This window comes from Myotis davidii, unplaced genomic scaffold (assembly GCF_000327345.1).
Source record: "Myotis davidii unplaced genomic scaffold, ASM32734v1 scaffold46, whole genome shotgun sequence".
NCBI classification, from domain to species: Eukaryota; Metazoa; Chordata; class Mammalia; order Chiroptera; family Vespertilionidae; genus Myotis; species Myotis davidii.
Window position 1 is genome coordinate 1,356,679 of NW_006383006.1, and position 13,517 is coordinate 1,370,195.

At 50.8% G+C, this 13,517-nt stretch overlaps 2 protein-coding genes across 13 annotated transcripts in view; one reads left to right on the forward strand and one right to left on the reverse strand.

Annotated features, from left to right (window-relative positions):
- The window catches only part of DUOXA1 (dual oxidase maturation factor 1), a 13,114-nt gene extending 3,089 nt beyond the window's left edge, over positions 1-10,025 (forward strand). For 4 of the 12 annotated variants that reach the window (XM_015557625.1, XM_015557626.1, XM_015557633.1 and 1 more), the window contains 6 exons: positions 5,940-6,116; positions 6,430-6,487; positions 7,168-7,302; positions 7,554-7,767; positions 8,025-8,242; positions 9,189-10,025. In XM_015557625.1, the coding sequence (XP_015413111.1) occupies positions 5,970-6,116; positions 6,430-6,487; positions 7,168-7,302; positions 7,554-7,767; positions 8,025-8,242; positions 9,189-9,445 (1,029 nt within the window). In that variant the 5' untranslated portion in view covers positions 5,940-5,969 and the 3' untranslated portion in view covers positions 9,446-10,025. Of the gene's footprint in view, positions 1-5,766; positions 5,827-5,939; positions 6,117-6,429; positions 6,488-7,167; positions 7,303-7,553; positions 7,768-8,024; positions 8,243-9,188 lie in introns of those variants that run through there. The other 8 variants (XM_015557629.1, XM_015557630.1, XM_015557623.1 and 5 more) reach the window with 6 other exon arrangements.
- An 825-nt stretch (positions 10,026-10,850) lies between these two features.
- DUOXA2 (dual oxidase maturation factor 2) overlaps positions 10,851-13,517 on the reverse strand; it is a 4,094-nt gene continuing 1,427 nt past the window's right edge. The window contains exons 2-6 of the mRNA XM_006777990.2: positions 13,185-13,242; positions 12,618-12,752; positions 12,150-12,363; positions 11,666-11,880; positions 10,851-11,308 (exon numbers count right to left, since the gene is read on the reverse strand). Coding sequence (XP_006778053.1) covers positions 11,115-11,308; positions 11,666-11,880; positions 12,150-12,363; positions 12,618-12,752; positions 13,185-13,242 — 816 coding nt within the window. The 3' untranslated portion in view covers positions 10,851-11,114. The remainder of the gene's footprint in view (positions 11,309-11,665; positions 11,881-12,149; positions 12,364-12,617; positions 12,753-13,184; positions 13,243-13,517) is intronic.

The window sequence follows — 13,517 nt, forward strand, 5'->3', positions numbered from 1 at the left end:
GGGATCAGCAGGGTGGGCTGGAGAGAGCAGTTATGGTGGCTCTCAGTTCCGTCCCTAGGGGCTCTGCCTCACAGAGTCCCAGCAACTGCTGCAAACCTCGGAGAGAAAGCTGCCCTCGCTCGGACTGAAGCCAGACAGTCCCGCTTCTCCCATTTGAGTCTGGGTCCCTAGAGACTCGCCCAGATCTGGAGCTCAGAGTCTGAAACTCCCTCCCAATTGAAAATGCCAACCAGGCCCTCCGCCGCCAGCCCGCTCCGCACCTGAATATTTCACTCCAGCACTGCGCCTCCTCTGAATCTGAGTATGATATTCTCTTTCCTCCTAGTTGTAGAATTTCCACTCAGCCAGCCTTCCTGTGGTTCTGGATGATGTTCGTTCCGTCTTTTAGGTGTATTTAGATTTGGTTCTTCAAGGCAGCAATCTCTGGCGTTAGCCTATGCCGCCATCTTGGTTCTCCTCTATAAATGTTCCCTAGTGTTTATTAATAACCATATGCATTGTGTTTATTTACCAATCATGGTGATGAGCTCAGGGAGAAGTGGGTCAAGTGAGGACTGACATGAGATTTGTATCAGATTAGGTGCCGGGAGCCGGTCCATCCTTGCTGTTTCAAGGGACCTGGCATATATGGCATACTGTTCTTAATATATTTGCTCACCTTCTTGGCACTATGTGTTTTAACCAAGGTCACCTCTCTGAGAAAGGTTGTTTCCCCAGGTAGGTATTTCCCCCTGAAGTTAAGGAGGGAATAAAACCTCTTAACTAAGTTCCACGAGAGAACTCAACTATGCTAATGAACTGAATGCTGCCTCCATGTCATTCCTTCTTCGTCGACTCTGTCCACACCTTTGGGGACCCCTGGACCCACCGGGGTTGGACCCCGGCAATTAGGAGAAATTCTACTGTCAGACGCTTCTTGGCAAATCAGGGAGGAAGGTGTTCCTGAGGGAATTGATAGGCTTCATAGGAAAAGCAGGATTGCTAGATGTGGGACTTTTCATTTTAGTCCCACCTCTTCATGCAGGAGAGGCCTGTTCGCTAAATCATGAAAATCAAATTAAGACAGGATCATGAAAAATTAACTTTAAAAATTAGGCAATGTTGCCTGGCCAGCATGGCTCAATGGTTGGGCGTCAACCTATGAACCAGGAAGTCATGGTTCGATTCCCAGTCGAACCATGCCTGGGTTGTGGGCTTGATCCCCAGTGTGGGGCATATAGAAGGCAGCCGATCAATGATTCTCTCTCATCTTTGATGTTTCTATCTCTCTCTCCCTCTCCCTTCCTTTCTGAAATCAATAAAAATATATTTTAAAAAAAACAACAAAGAAAAAAACTAGGCAATGTGGATTAAGAAAGACCTAATTCATTAAATTAAACAAAAAAACTTATGGCAAATTTCATTCACCAATTATCTCTTTGCTTTAGTCATCTTTAATAAATATTTTGGAAAATTGGAAATAAGTTAACAATGTTCTGTGCTTAGGATACAGAAAGCTTTTGGTAGTGTTTCTTTGCTGCACCATACTAATAGAGATGAGCCATTCTTGTAACATATTGTATAACTTCCCTTTTAAATAAATGCAGGAATAAGGTGACCCTGATCAAAATATATTACACTATTATTTGCTTATATTGCAAACATTTGTTTTTGAAGTTACAGAATGTAACATGTATTAGCAAGCTTGCTTTATCTTCCTGTCTTACTAACTAATCATTTTATAAACTTCCTAAAAAATATAGCCTTCTATCAAAATTATAATGGTTTCATTTTAGGTATTATAAATTTAAAATTCTTAGACCAATAAACATCTGCTTTAAAACAGATATCACTGCCCAGCCCGTGTGGCTCAGCGATCAGACCTATGAACCAGGAGATCACGGTTCGATTACTGGTCAAAGCACGATTCCTGGTCAGGGCACTTGTCTGGGTTGCAGGCTTGATCCCCAGTGAGGAGCATGCAGGAGGCAGTCGATCAATGATTCTCTCTCATCATTGATGTTTCTCTCTCTCTCTCTCACTCTTCCTTCCTCTCTGAAATCAATTAAAATATTTTAAAAAATAAAATAAATATCACTATGACATATTTTACAAAATAATTTAATCCACAAATTCTGTTACTCATGTTGAGCTAGAGTTCAAATGTATGTTTCAGATTCAATTTAAAATGAACACTCGTGCTTTGAAGAATCCAACTATTGGAAGAGACTTTCTGAAAATTTTTTGAAATCATTAAAAATTGACATGGTTAGTCAAATCCCTTCCTGCCCAGTCCTTAGCCCTATATTGGTGAGAACTCAAAGTAATGTTGAATGACAATGAGGGAATATAGCTCCCTCTTGTGTTCCAAATAGAAGATGCTGCCTGCACAGGGAGGAACCCGTTCATAATATTCATTCATTTGATCCACAGACTGATTAGTATATGCTATGTTCAGGAGTTGCAAAGATGGAATAAAGATAGTCAAAGCTAAAAGGAAGGGAGATGTTCAAACAGTCTATAAGTTGATTATTGGTATCATGGACGGAGGTGTGTTCAAAATGCAACCAGAACATTAGATGTAGGAACATCCACATAGACCTGATAGCATCCTTCACAGAGGGGTTAACACAAGCTGAGACTTGAAAAGTGAAAAGGAGTTTGCCAAGAAGGTAAGAGCATTCCAAGCAGAGGAAATAGCATGTACAAAGGCATGAAGGCTTGAAAGAGCATGTCAGATTCCGAGGAAGACCAATAGCTCAGTGTGGCTAGAGATTAGGCTGAGTGAAAGATGGAGATGGAAGGGTAGGTGGGACCAGACTTCAAAGGACTTTCTATATGATGGTGAGATTAGATTTTCCCCAGAGCAAAAAATTGAAATAATTATATTTGCTTGTTAGAAATATTGTTCTGACACCAGGCAAGACAGGATGAGGCTGAATTAGGGCAGAGGCAGTAGGGAAGGAAATGCATGGATGGTTTCAATAAATATTTAAGAAGTATGATACTCCAGGTCTCTGCTTTATTTGATTAATGGAGTGGTGACCAAAAAGATAAAAAATGAAAAGCAAAATAGAGACAGTGAATTCAGTTTGGGACCTGTTAAATTTGAGGCATCCATGGAACATCCAAGTGAAAAAGCCCATGGGGTAATTGACCCTGTTGTGTTTGGAGCCCAGATAAGAGGTCTACTTAGAAATATAGATTTGAGAAGCATAAGCTATGAGAAAGGTGGTGGTGAAGGCAGGCTGGATAGGTTTCAGAGTCCAGAAGAAAGAGAGATACTCCTTCCTCTGGGATGGGAGAGTTGACAAGTTAAGAAAATAACCAGCCCATAAGGAAAGGGGAAGTCTGGGAGCTATGATGTTTTGTAGGAGAATCACAGTATTTAGAACTAGAAGGGACTCCAAGATCATCATATCTAATTGTAGAGAAAGAAACAGGACTGGGGAAATTGTCATTTGCCTTCCTAATGTTACATTATTCATTGAAGAACTGGAACCAGACCCAGAAGTGATTCCAGCCCAGTTCTCTCCAAAAAGGGTTGGAAATAAATGAAGTAATAAATTGTCATCGCCTTCTCAATCTGGTAGCTTCCATGTATTGATATTCTGTTCCAGGTACTATTCTTAGCACTTTACATACACAGTCTCATTTTATATTCACAATGACCCTATGATGTAAACATTATTATCATCTCCATCCTATATAATAAAAGGCTAGTATGCAAATTGTCCTCACGGGCAGGAGTTCCACTAACCAGTTTGACTGACTGGGAGTTAGACGTGCGTTGACCATCAGGGGGTGGCACAGAAGATGGCAGGCATCGGTGACATGGTGCTGGCAGCAGGCAGCAGCGGAGGCACTTCTGGCCCCAGTGGGCCCCAATGAGAGCAGCACAGTGACCAGTGGCAGGGGGCGGGGCCGGTGATCAGGTGGCACCAGGTCAAGGCAGGTGAAAGCAGGGGCCCCGATCATCCTGCTGGTCACCCTACAGATCAGCCCTGATTGCTGGCCAGGCCTAGGGACCCTACTTATGCACGAATTTTGTACACTGGGTCTCTAGTCTATATATATAAAAGCCTATGCAACTGTTCCACCATTTGACAGGTAGTTATGATGCACACTGACCACCAGGGAGCAGATACTCAACGCACAGGCATGGAAACATTGAACAGACTGATTAATCTGAGGGAAGGGGAAGGTGGGAGGGCGGGAAGAGATTAACCTAAGATTTTATATGCATAGTAGAGGCCTGGTGCATGGATTCCCTGGCCTGTGGGGATCGGGATGAAACCGGCAGCCCAACATCCCCCAAGGGGTCTTGGATTGCAAGAGGGCACAGGCCAGGCCAAGGGACCCTCCAGTGCACAAATCCATGCACTGGGCCTCTAGTTTTAAAATAAAATTCTCTGTAGAAGTCAAGTAACTTGCAAGAGGCAGAGGTGGAAATTAAACATAGAACTACTTAACTCCAAAGCTTGTTCTTTCACTCTCAGCCTATATAATAAAGAGCTAATATGAAAATGGTCATCACACCCTCACGCTGTCATGCCCTCATGCCATCATGCCATAATGGCTCAGACACTCAACACTGAGGAGAGAGGAATGGTGACCAGCCAGGCACAAATGAGCTCACAAGAGAGGAATGGGGACCAGCCAGGCTGCGGCCCAGGAGGAGGACAAGTTGCCTGCCCCGCAGTCCCAGGCGCCAGTGCCTGTGCCTGCGGCCCAGGAGAGGGACAAGCTGCCCACCCCATGGTCCCAGGCTCCAGTGCCTGCGGCCCGGGCAAAGCTGCCCACCCACGGTCCCCTGCAGCTGCGGCTGGCCCGGGTGAAGCTGTCCTGGATCCTGGGTGCCTGCAGCCAGCCAGAGGGAGGGAAGCAGACTATAAAGCATGGAGCCTCCTGTGCAAACCAAGAACCCAGTGTAGATCACACTCAGGAAAATGAGCAGAGCTGGAATCATTGATTGTAAAATGTGCTTTATTCTCACATGTTGACATCTCTGAAATTGAGGTGTATCTTACCAACAATGGCTGTCATGGTTTAATTCGTAGTTTCTTTCTTTCACATAAAGTAATAGTGTGTCTTGTAATCCATTTTGTCTGGATTTAATAAAACACACTATCTGTCTGCAAAGGGACAAATTAGAGTAAATCTAGCTCTGAAATCAGGGAACAGGCAGAGAAGAGCTGAGCCAGTGGGTGAGCTGAAATAAGGCCTGGGAATTTAAGTCAAGGAGGAAGGCTGCAGTTGATGGCGTGTGCGGTAGAAGGACATCTGGCCTCTGGCCCTGGCGCCATGTCTGGTGGATGACAGGTGCTCCTTCAGTGCTTATTGAGGTGAACTCAATTCAGCTCAATTGTTCTGAAGTAGCCAGAGCGGGAGCCACGCACTTGAGAAAGCTGACAGACTAGTGTGGGCAGTGCCAGATCTGGAAATCAGCCTTCTGATAATAGAGTTGGATCATATACTTAGGTCAGAGCTGTCTGACCTTTGTTCCTTTGGGGACTGAGGAGGAAAACCAAAATTTGTGTCATCTGTACTATCTTTCACCCTTATGCTTTCACTTGATAGTAAATATAGCTCTTATTTTGTTCTGTGACGTGTCTGGAGGCCTGAGGGAGATAAAAAAAAAAAAAAAAGAATTGTGTCTCTTAAGACAGTGCCAAAGGAAGCAGAGAAGCCTCCAGGATGGTGGCGGCACTGATTTAGCGACCTGAAGGTTAGGAAGGGAACATGGAACCACAGAGACTGATTGCCAAGACCCTCATTTATTCACAGCCAGAACATGGGGAGATGAATGGCTGAGGGGCAGTGGAATGGCAGTAACAGTGGAGTCTGGTGAGCTCAAGAGAAGAGGGGCCTGATCTGGTTTATTCTCAGCTGTATCTCCAGCACCAAGAACAGTGCCTGGCACACAGGGCACTCAATAAACATCTATCCTTGTTGTACAGATTCTGTCTTCCCTGCTCAACCCCACCAGAATGGCTGCTTTTGGACACACATTCCCCTTCTATGCTGGCCCCAAGCCAACCTTCCCAATGGACACCACCTTGGCCATCATCATCACCATCTTTCTTACTGCACTTGTCACTTTCATCATCATCCTGCCTGGCATTCGGGGCAAAACGGTAAGAAACAAGCCCAGCCTTGGGGACCATGGTCCCAGAGAAACCTTGCCTTGAGGTGAGGGGGCCATACTCTCTCACTATAACTAGACTCAGGAAACAGGCTTCAGTCCTGAGAAAGGCCCCCCGCCCCGCCCCCGCTGCAGCAGAGAGCTTCCCTGCTCACTGATTCAACAGATGATTATTGAGCACCTATTATGTGCCTGCCAGGCACTCTGGTCTCCATCCACAGAGTAATCCCAAGGCTGGAAAGAGGAAGGGTGGACTTGGGAGGAGGGTGCTCCTTCCTAAACCCACCCATCCTGTTATGGCGCAGAGGCTGTTCTGGCTGTTTCGGGTGGTGACCAGCTTATTCATCGGGGCTGTGATCCTGGGTGAGTGTGAAGCACAGCTGCCTCAGGCAGTGCCTCCGTCCCATCTGTCCCATCCGGTTCCCTCAGCAGCCGGTCTGGCGTCTCCTTGTTTCCTCAGGGCAGCCTCTGCTTCAGTGTGGTCTTCCACACCCTGCCCACATGCCTCCCTCATTCTGGCCATATCCCCTCCCTTTTACCCCTGCTCAGCGGGGTCTGGGCCCTGGGAAACCATCCTGGACACATCTCTCCAACCTTCATAACATTTTTATTCAGAGGAAAGCAGATCAAAATGAATGTCTGTAGGGAGAAGGCCCTTGGATACTGGAGGGAGGAAATGGGGGAAGGCCTGCTTGCTTTGCTTTGAGAATTAGGCAAGTAGGAGAGATGAAGTCTCAAAGTTGAAACTGTGTTTGCCCAACATGGTTTATTACATTAATGTCTTCCTCCCCCAGCTGCTTGAGTAGCTCTCTCTAAACAGGAAGAGAAAGGGAAGGAGGGATAAGAGGAGCATGACCAAGGGAAGTCTAGGATTCATCTCACACATTATTGACAAACCAACCATGAGCCAGACCGTAGGCTAGTTAATGGATATACAAATATGAGCAAAACAGACCTGGTCCCCCTGTGGCTCTCCCTCTGACTCTAACTCAGCAATGCCCACAACTCCCTGAGCTCCCATATGTCCAACTCCCCAACCCCAGCTGTGAATTTCAGTTCTGAGTGGTCTGTGGGCCAGGTCAGCATCAACACATCATACAAGGCCTTCAGTTCCCAGTGGATCAGCGCTGATGTTGGGCTCCATGTTGGGCTGGGAGGAGTCAACATCACACTCACAGGTAAGGAAGGGCTCTTGTCGCTGAGGGAAGAGAAAGCTCTGCTCTGTGTCTTTGGGCTCTAGTTTGGTGTGGTCTATAGAGCTGCAAGGTGGGGGGATGGTAGGAGGGGAAATTCCCAGGCCTTGGAAGCTGCCTTTTCTACATTGAGACCAGCTCCTGTCCCTCTGCCCATTGTGGGGAGCCCCTTACCCAGGCAAATGCCCCACGCTGGCCCTTGGGTCCCTGCTGAGCACAGCTGCCCCATTCCCCAGGGACCCCAGTGCAGCAGCTGAATGAGACTATCAATTACAACGAGAAGTTCACCTGGCGCCTAGGGAAGAACTATGCTGAGGAGTATGCAAGAGCGCTGGAGAAGGGACTGCCAGACCCCGTGCTCTACCTGGCTGAGAAGTTCACCCCGACCAGCCCATGTGGCCTGCATGGCCAGTACCGCCTGGCGGGACACTACACCTCGGCCATTCTGTGGTGAGGGTGGCATGGAGGCCCTATTGCTCTAGACCCAGGAACAGGGTTTCTAGCCATCTCCCCCATCCCCACCCCCCTCCTTATATTGCAATTCCTATGAGGAAGGTGGCGCCGGTCACCACAGTACTCTGTTGGGAATCCCAAAGCAGAAATCCCTACCTCACATCTTTCAGGTATCCTTGGGTCCCTGAGCCTCCACCTAGAGTCCTTCAGGTAGAGGTGCCCGGGCCAGCCTTCACAGGGTCCTGGTTTTCCAGGGTGGCATTCCTCTGCTGGCTGCTGGCCAACGTGATGCTGTCCATGCCTGTGCTGGTCTATGGTTGCCACATGCTGCTTGCCACGGGCATCTTCCAGCTGTCAGGACTGATCTTTTTCTCCATGGCCACGACACTCATCCCACCCTGTCCTCTGCGCATGGGCACTGCTATGCTGCACTTTCACCGTGGACCTGCCTTCTGGATCACGCTGAGCACAGGTGAGGCTCAGCCCCGAAGACAGGCACTTGGAGAGCTCGGGGCCAGGGAGGGAGAATCAGGGACCATTATTTTAGGGGGTCTGGGAGCCAGGGTGCCTTTCCCTTCTTTAAAGCCCCATTCCTCTTATATTCCTCATCTCTGGGTTTTCTCTCCCCAGTTCCACTTCCCCTCTATTTTTGTATATGCCTACTTCCCTATGTCTTCTCTCTTTCTCTGTCACGTGCCTCATCCCCTAACTGTCTCTTTGTCCAACCCTTTCCCAAATCTTCTAATCTCATGTCCCCTCCCACTTCCCCCAAACATTATTCTTTGTGTCCCCATTCCTAGAATTCTTCTCTGTCCCTGTTTCACATAACCTTTACGTGTCCTGCAGTTTATTGTCCTCTCCTGTCCCACCCACTGTGTCTGTCCCTCATGCCCTTTCCTATGCCTCCTCCTTGTGCCCTGCCCTTCCTCAGGGTTTCCTGTTTTCAGATTCACATTCATTCTCTCTGGCTCATGGGATGTAATGGAAAGCTTTTGGCTTAGAGTCCAAAACTCACAACTGCCTCTCTGAGCCCAAGTTGCCTTGAAGCCAGGACGCCAGGCCTCCTTTAGAGTTGTTCTGATGCTCTTAGGACAGTGGTTCTCAACCTTCTGGCCCTTTAAATACAGTTCCTCATGTTGTGGTGACCCCCAACCATAAAATTATTTTCGTTGCTACTTCATAACTGTAATGTTACTACTGTTATGAATCATAATGTAAATATCTGATATGCAGGATGGTCTTAGGCGACCCCTGTGAAAGGGTCATTCGGCTGCCAAAGGTGTCGCGACCCCTGTGAAAGGGTCATTCGGCTGCCAAAGGTGTCACGACCCACAGGTTGAGAACCGCTGTCTTAGGAGAACATGTCCTTGGGAGGGTGTTGTCATTACTAAACAAGACGCCTATTGCCTCATTCCCAGGACTGCTCTGTGTGCTGCTGGGCCTGGCCATGGTGGCGGCTCACAGAATGAAGCCCCACAGACTGAAGGCTTTCTTCAATCAGAGTGTAGGGGAGAACCCTGGGCTGGAGTGGAATCCTGAAGAAGGAGGACTCCTGAGCCCCCGCTACCGGTCCACAGCTGAGAGTCCTGAGCCCCAGGACATTCCTCTGTCAGAGGCGTCCTCCCAGGCATGCTGTAAGGAGGAGCAACCCAGAATGCCTGACCCTGACCCATAAGGTTCCTCTCCCGGGTGGCCACCCAGACTTCCAATGTGATTCTTGGCCTCCTTTGGGCCTCCCGAACCTCCCTCCGGAACTGCCCATAGAATGGGTTGTAACGGCCCTCCAGTTCCGGTCTGTAAGTGGAGTCAAAAAAGGAGACTCTCTCTATCGATGTTGACAAAACATAAGAAAAGACCTAAGGTGCTGACCAGATATTGGAACTGCCCATAAACCTTGTCACATGAGAAGACCAAATGTTTCCACACAGCAACCCTGCTTTTTTTTTTTTGTGATGCTTTGCCTGTGTCAGATTCCATTTATTGAAACCTAACATCACCCCCATAATGATGATTCTGTGGTCCCTCTCATCCCTCTACACCTCTTATTTTCCTTTGTCCTGGGTCCCCTTTGTTCTTCCTTTATTTCCCCGGCTTGTGTGACCTCTTGGTACAATGAAAGAGACACTCGGAGGGAGAAGAAACCAAACTTCTTACCCTAGGCCTAATATTAACCAACTGTGCCACATTCTCTTTGAGTTTCAGTTCTCAAGTTGGCTAAATAAAAGTGTAAGACTTGCCAAGGACCTTTTAAAAAATCCCAGGATTTACATTTTTATGCCTTGCTTACATCAACCTTGGGCCTAACACCATTCCATAGTGAATAAACTAGAATCCTATATAATAAAAGGGTAATATGGAAATCAACCCAACGGCTGAACGACTGGTTGCTATGACGCACACTGACCACCAGGGGCAGACGCTCAATGCAGGAGCTGCTCCCTGGTGGTCAATGGGCTCCCATAGTGGGAGTACCTCTCAGCCAGAAGCCGGATTCATGGCTGGCAAGTGCAGTGGCAGTGGTGGGAGCCTCTCCTGCCTCCATGGCAGCGCTAAGGATGTCTGACTGATGGTTTAGGCCTGCTCCCCACACTCCCCGGGCCTAAGCCAGCAGTCAGACAACCCCCAAGGGCTCCCAGGCCGGGCTGAGGAACCCCCCCCCCCACACACACACACCCAGTGCACGAATTTTGTGCACGGGGCCTCTAGTTAGTGAATAAACTCCCAAACGCCATTTCCTCTTAGCTCACTTAGCTAGGCCAGCGGAGGGGGATCCCACTGGGTGTGTCAGTTGGAGGGTGAGCTGTCTGGTCACCCGTGCCCTTACCATCCATCCCTTTTGGGTGGCTCAGGAAGATGCTGGCTCCAGTCGGATCTCCTCTGAGCTCACTAGAGGGCGCCCGTCTCCCAGATCTTTTCCTGGGTTACTCTGGATTCTCCAGATGGAGAATCGGGGTGCCAAGGCAAAGAAAATGTTCTATGGCTGCCTGCAGCCCAGCGAAGTTTCCTGAGGCCGTGTGTCCCACAAGAGTCTGAAGTAGCCATGGAAATGAACGGAGAACCGTTTTTACAAAACAAAAGGGAAAAAAATTTATTTGCAGTTCATCTTGGGAGACTTGGGTGCAAGGAGCATGCCTGAGGCCGCCCACCTTTCCTTGGCGGCCCGCAGCGCAGCGCCCCTCCCAGAGCAGTCCCGGCTCACGTTTGGCGGGCACTGTGGTAAGGAGGGGCACCCCAGGGTAGCGTCCCGCCAGGCGGTACCGGCAGTAGAGCCCGCAAGGGCTGCTCGGGGTGAACTTCTGCGCCCGGGGACCGAGGCGGAGTCGGAGTCCAAGGTCGAGTCCCCTTCACAGGTTAGTACTGATCGTTGCGTCCGAGGCCCCGAACTGCTTGTAGTACGGGTTGCTGAGGCTGAGAGGCGAGCCCCCTCGCGCCTGGTTACCGCAGTTCTTGACGCTTCCGTCCAAGAAGATGCGAAGAGCGCTGGGCTTAGCGTAGTGGAGACCAACCACCGCCCCTCCTAGAAGGAGGCACAGGATGCCTGCGGCAGCGCGGACGTAAGAAAAGGGGGCTGTTAGGGCTCCGGGACAGAACCCGGCCTGCCCCCGTCATCTATGGAGCCACCCCTCCCATTTCACACACACACACACACACACACACACACACACACACACACACACACCTCTGATATGGATGGCATGATACAGGGCTCGAGTGCTAACTGGGCAAGATGCCACACCCTTCTGCAAGATGGGCACAACAGTTGCCTGCCTCTACGAACTATCGAGAAGGGCAAAAGAGCAATGTAGGTGAACTCACTTTGTAAACTGGAAAGCGCGCAACCGGTATAAACCCCGTCCCTATCCCCCGCCGCCCGGGCCCATCGCTCGGTCCTCACCGGTGGCCAGCGTCACCCAGAAGGCGGCGCCGTAGTGACTGGTGATGGCGGAGGAGCCCAGGTGCAGCGGGCAGAACGGCACACTGGCGATGGAGACGAAGGACAAGACGGCGAAGATCGCGAAGGCGCCGGTGGCCAGGAGCGCCAGGCCTCCGTAGAGCGGGACGGGCATGGAGAGCAGCGCGTTGGAGAGGAGCCAGAGGCAGAAGGCCACCCTGCGGGGACACGGTGCTGTGAGCCCGCTCCTCCCCGTCCGCGGGCTCCCGCAGCCTCGCGTCCTCTACCCCAGGCCGAAACCCCGGGTGGCGTGGCGGAAGTGCAGGGGGAACCCCCAAAGGGTGTAGCTGGATCCCAGCCTTTGATGAGGCTCTGGGAGATTCCGACGGTCTGTGCGGTCCCCCTGACCTTCTGACCCGAGGGGCGAGCACACACCCCGGAGCGTATTGGACACACGCGCGCACGGCGCCTGCCCGCCAGGGCTCACCACAGCGTGGCTGAAGCGAAGTGTCCCGCCAGGCGGTACTGGCGGTAGAACCCGCAAGGGCTGCTCGGGGTGAACTTCTCCGCCAAGTAGAGCACTGGGTCGGGCAGTCCCTTCTCCAGCGCCTCCGCGTACTCCTCGGCGTAGTCCTCGCCCAGACGCCAGGTGAACTGCTCGTTGTAGTCGATAGTCTCGTTCAGCTGCTGCACCGGGGTCCCTGCGGAGGGCGGCGGGGTCATGGGGCCGCGCCCAGCCCCGGACCCGAAACTAAGTGGATTCGGATAGCAAAGCGGAGGCGCGAGAGAAACGGGTTTGGCAGGGGTTGGGGAAAAACACAAAGGGGAGAGGACCACAAGCTCTATGGCCCCGAGAGACCCCCCGCCCCCAGAGGTCCTGCATCTGCCCCTGGCACACTCCCCCCGCCCCATGGGGTCTGTCCATCCCAGAAGTTCAGGTCGCCCAGCCCCTCACCTGTGAGTGTAATGTTTATTCCCTCCAGGCCCACGTGCAGACCCACATGGGCTCGGACGCGGGCTGCGCTGAAGGCCTTGTAGGAGGTGTTGGTGCTCGCGCTACCCACTGACCATTCCGCACTGAAGTGCACCGCTGTGAGGAGAGGCACGGGTGGGAGGCGGTTAGGGGAAGGGCTGGGGAGATGGAATTGGGAGCGTGGTGATGGAAGGTGGGATACTATGAAGAGAGATGGGAGTGGAGGTCCAATATGGTCTACGTGGTAAGAACTGAAGAGTGGGCACTAGAAAGAGCTGGAAGTGGACAGAGGAAGAGGGAAGCCCAGCTCTCCATTTTCCCAGGTTTGGAGTAACGGGTAAAAGAAAATATATGGGAGCAAAGATCCCTGAATGGAAACCCCAGATCCCTCTGAGATGAAAAAAGGCTCATGCTGCTTAGTCGGGTGTGGGGGGGGGAGGGGATGTGGCTGTGGACTGGCAGAGGGGCTTCAGTGGGTCAGTGAGGTGCCCTCTGCCAGCTCCTTCCCCACCCTAGGTCCCCTCCCCATCGGTTGCACCACGCACTCACCCACGATTTCTGCGCCGATGAACAGACTGAGGAGAACTCTCACCAACCAGAACCAGCGCTGCAGGAACAGGCAGGGGGTCAGGACTGGGTACTGTCCAACCAGAGTCCCCCTGCCCCCTGGATATTTAGTGCTCCTGCAGCTGCCCTTTCTCGCCCCAAGTCCTTTTCCCAGTTACATTTCTTGTGCCTTGAGGCTGAGGTCAGGCTTCCTTTTCGTGCAAGTCCCTCTGAGCCACTGGCATTTCTGATGTTTTCTGACCTTGTGTGATGTTTTCTGTGCTTGCATCTGCCCAACCCCATTTCCCAGTCCACTTTGCAATCGGCCATCTCTCC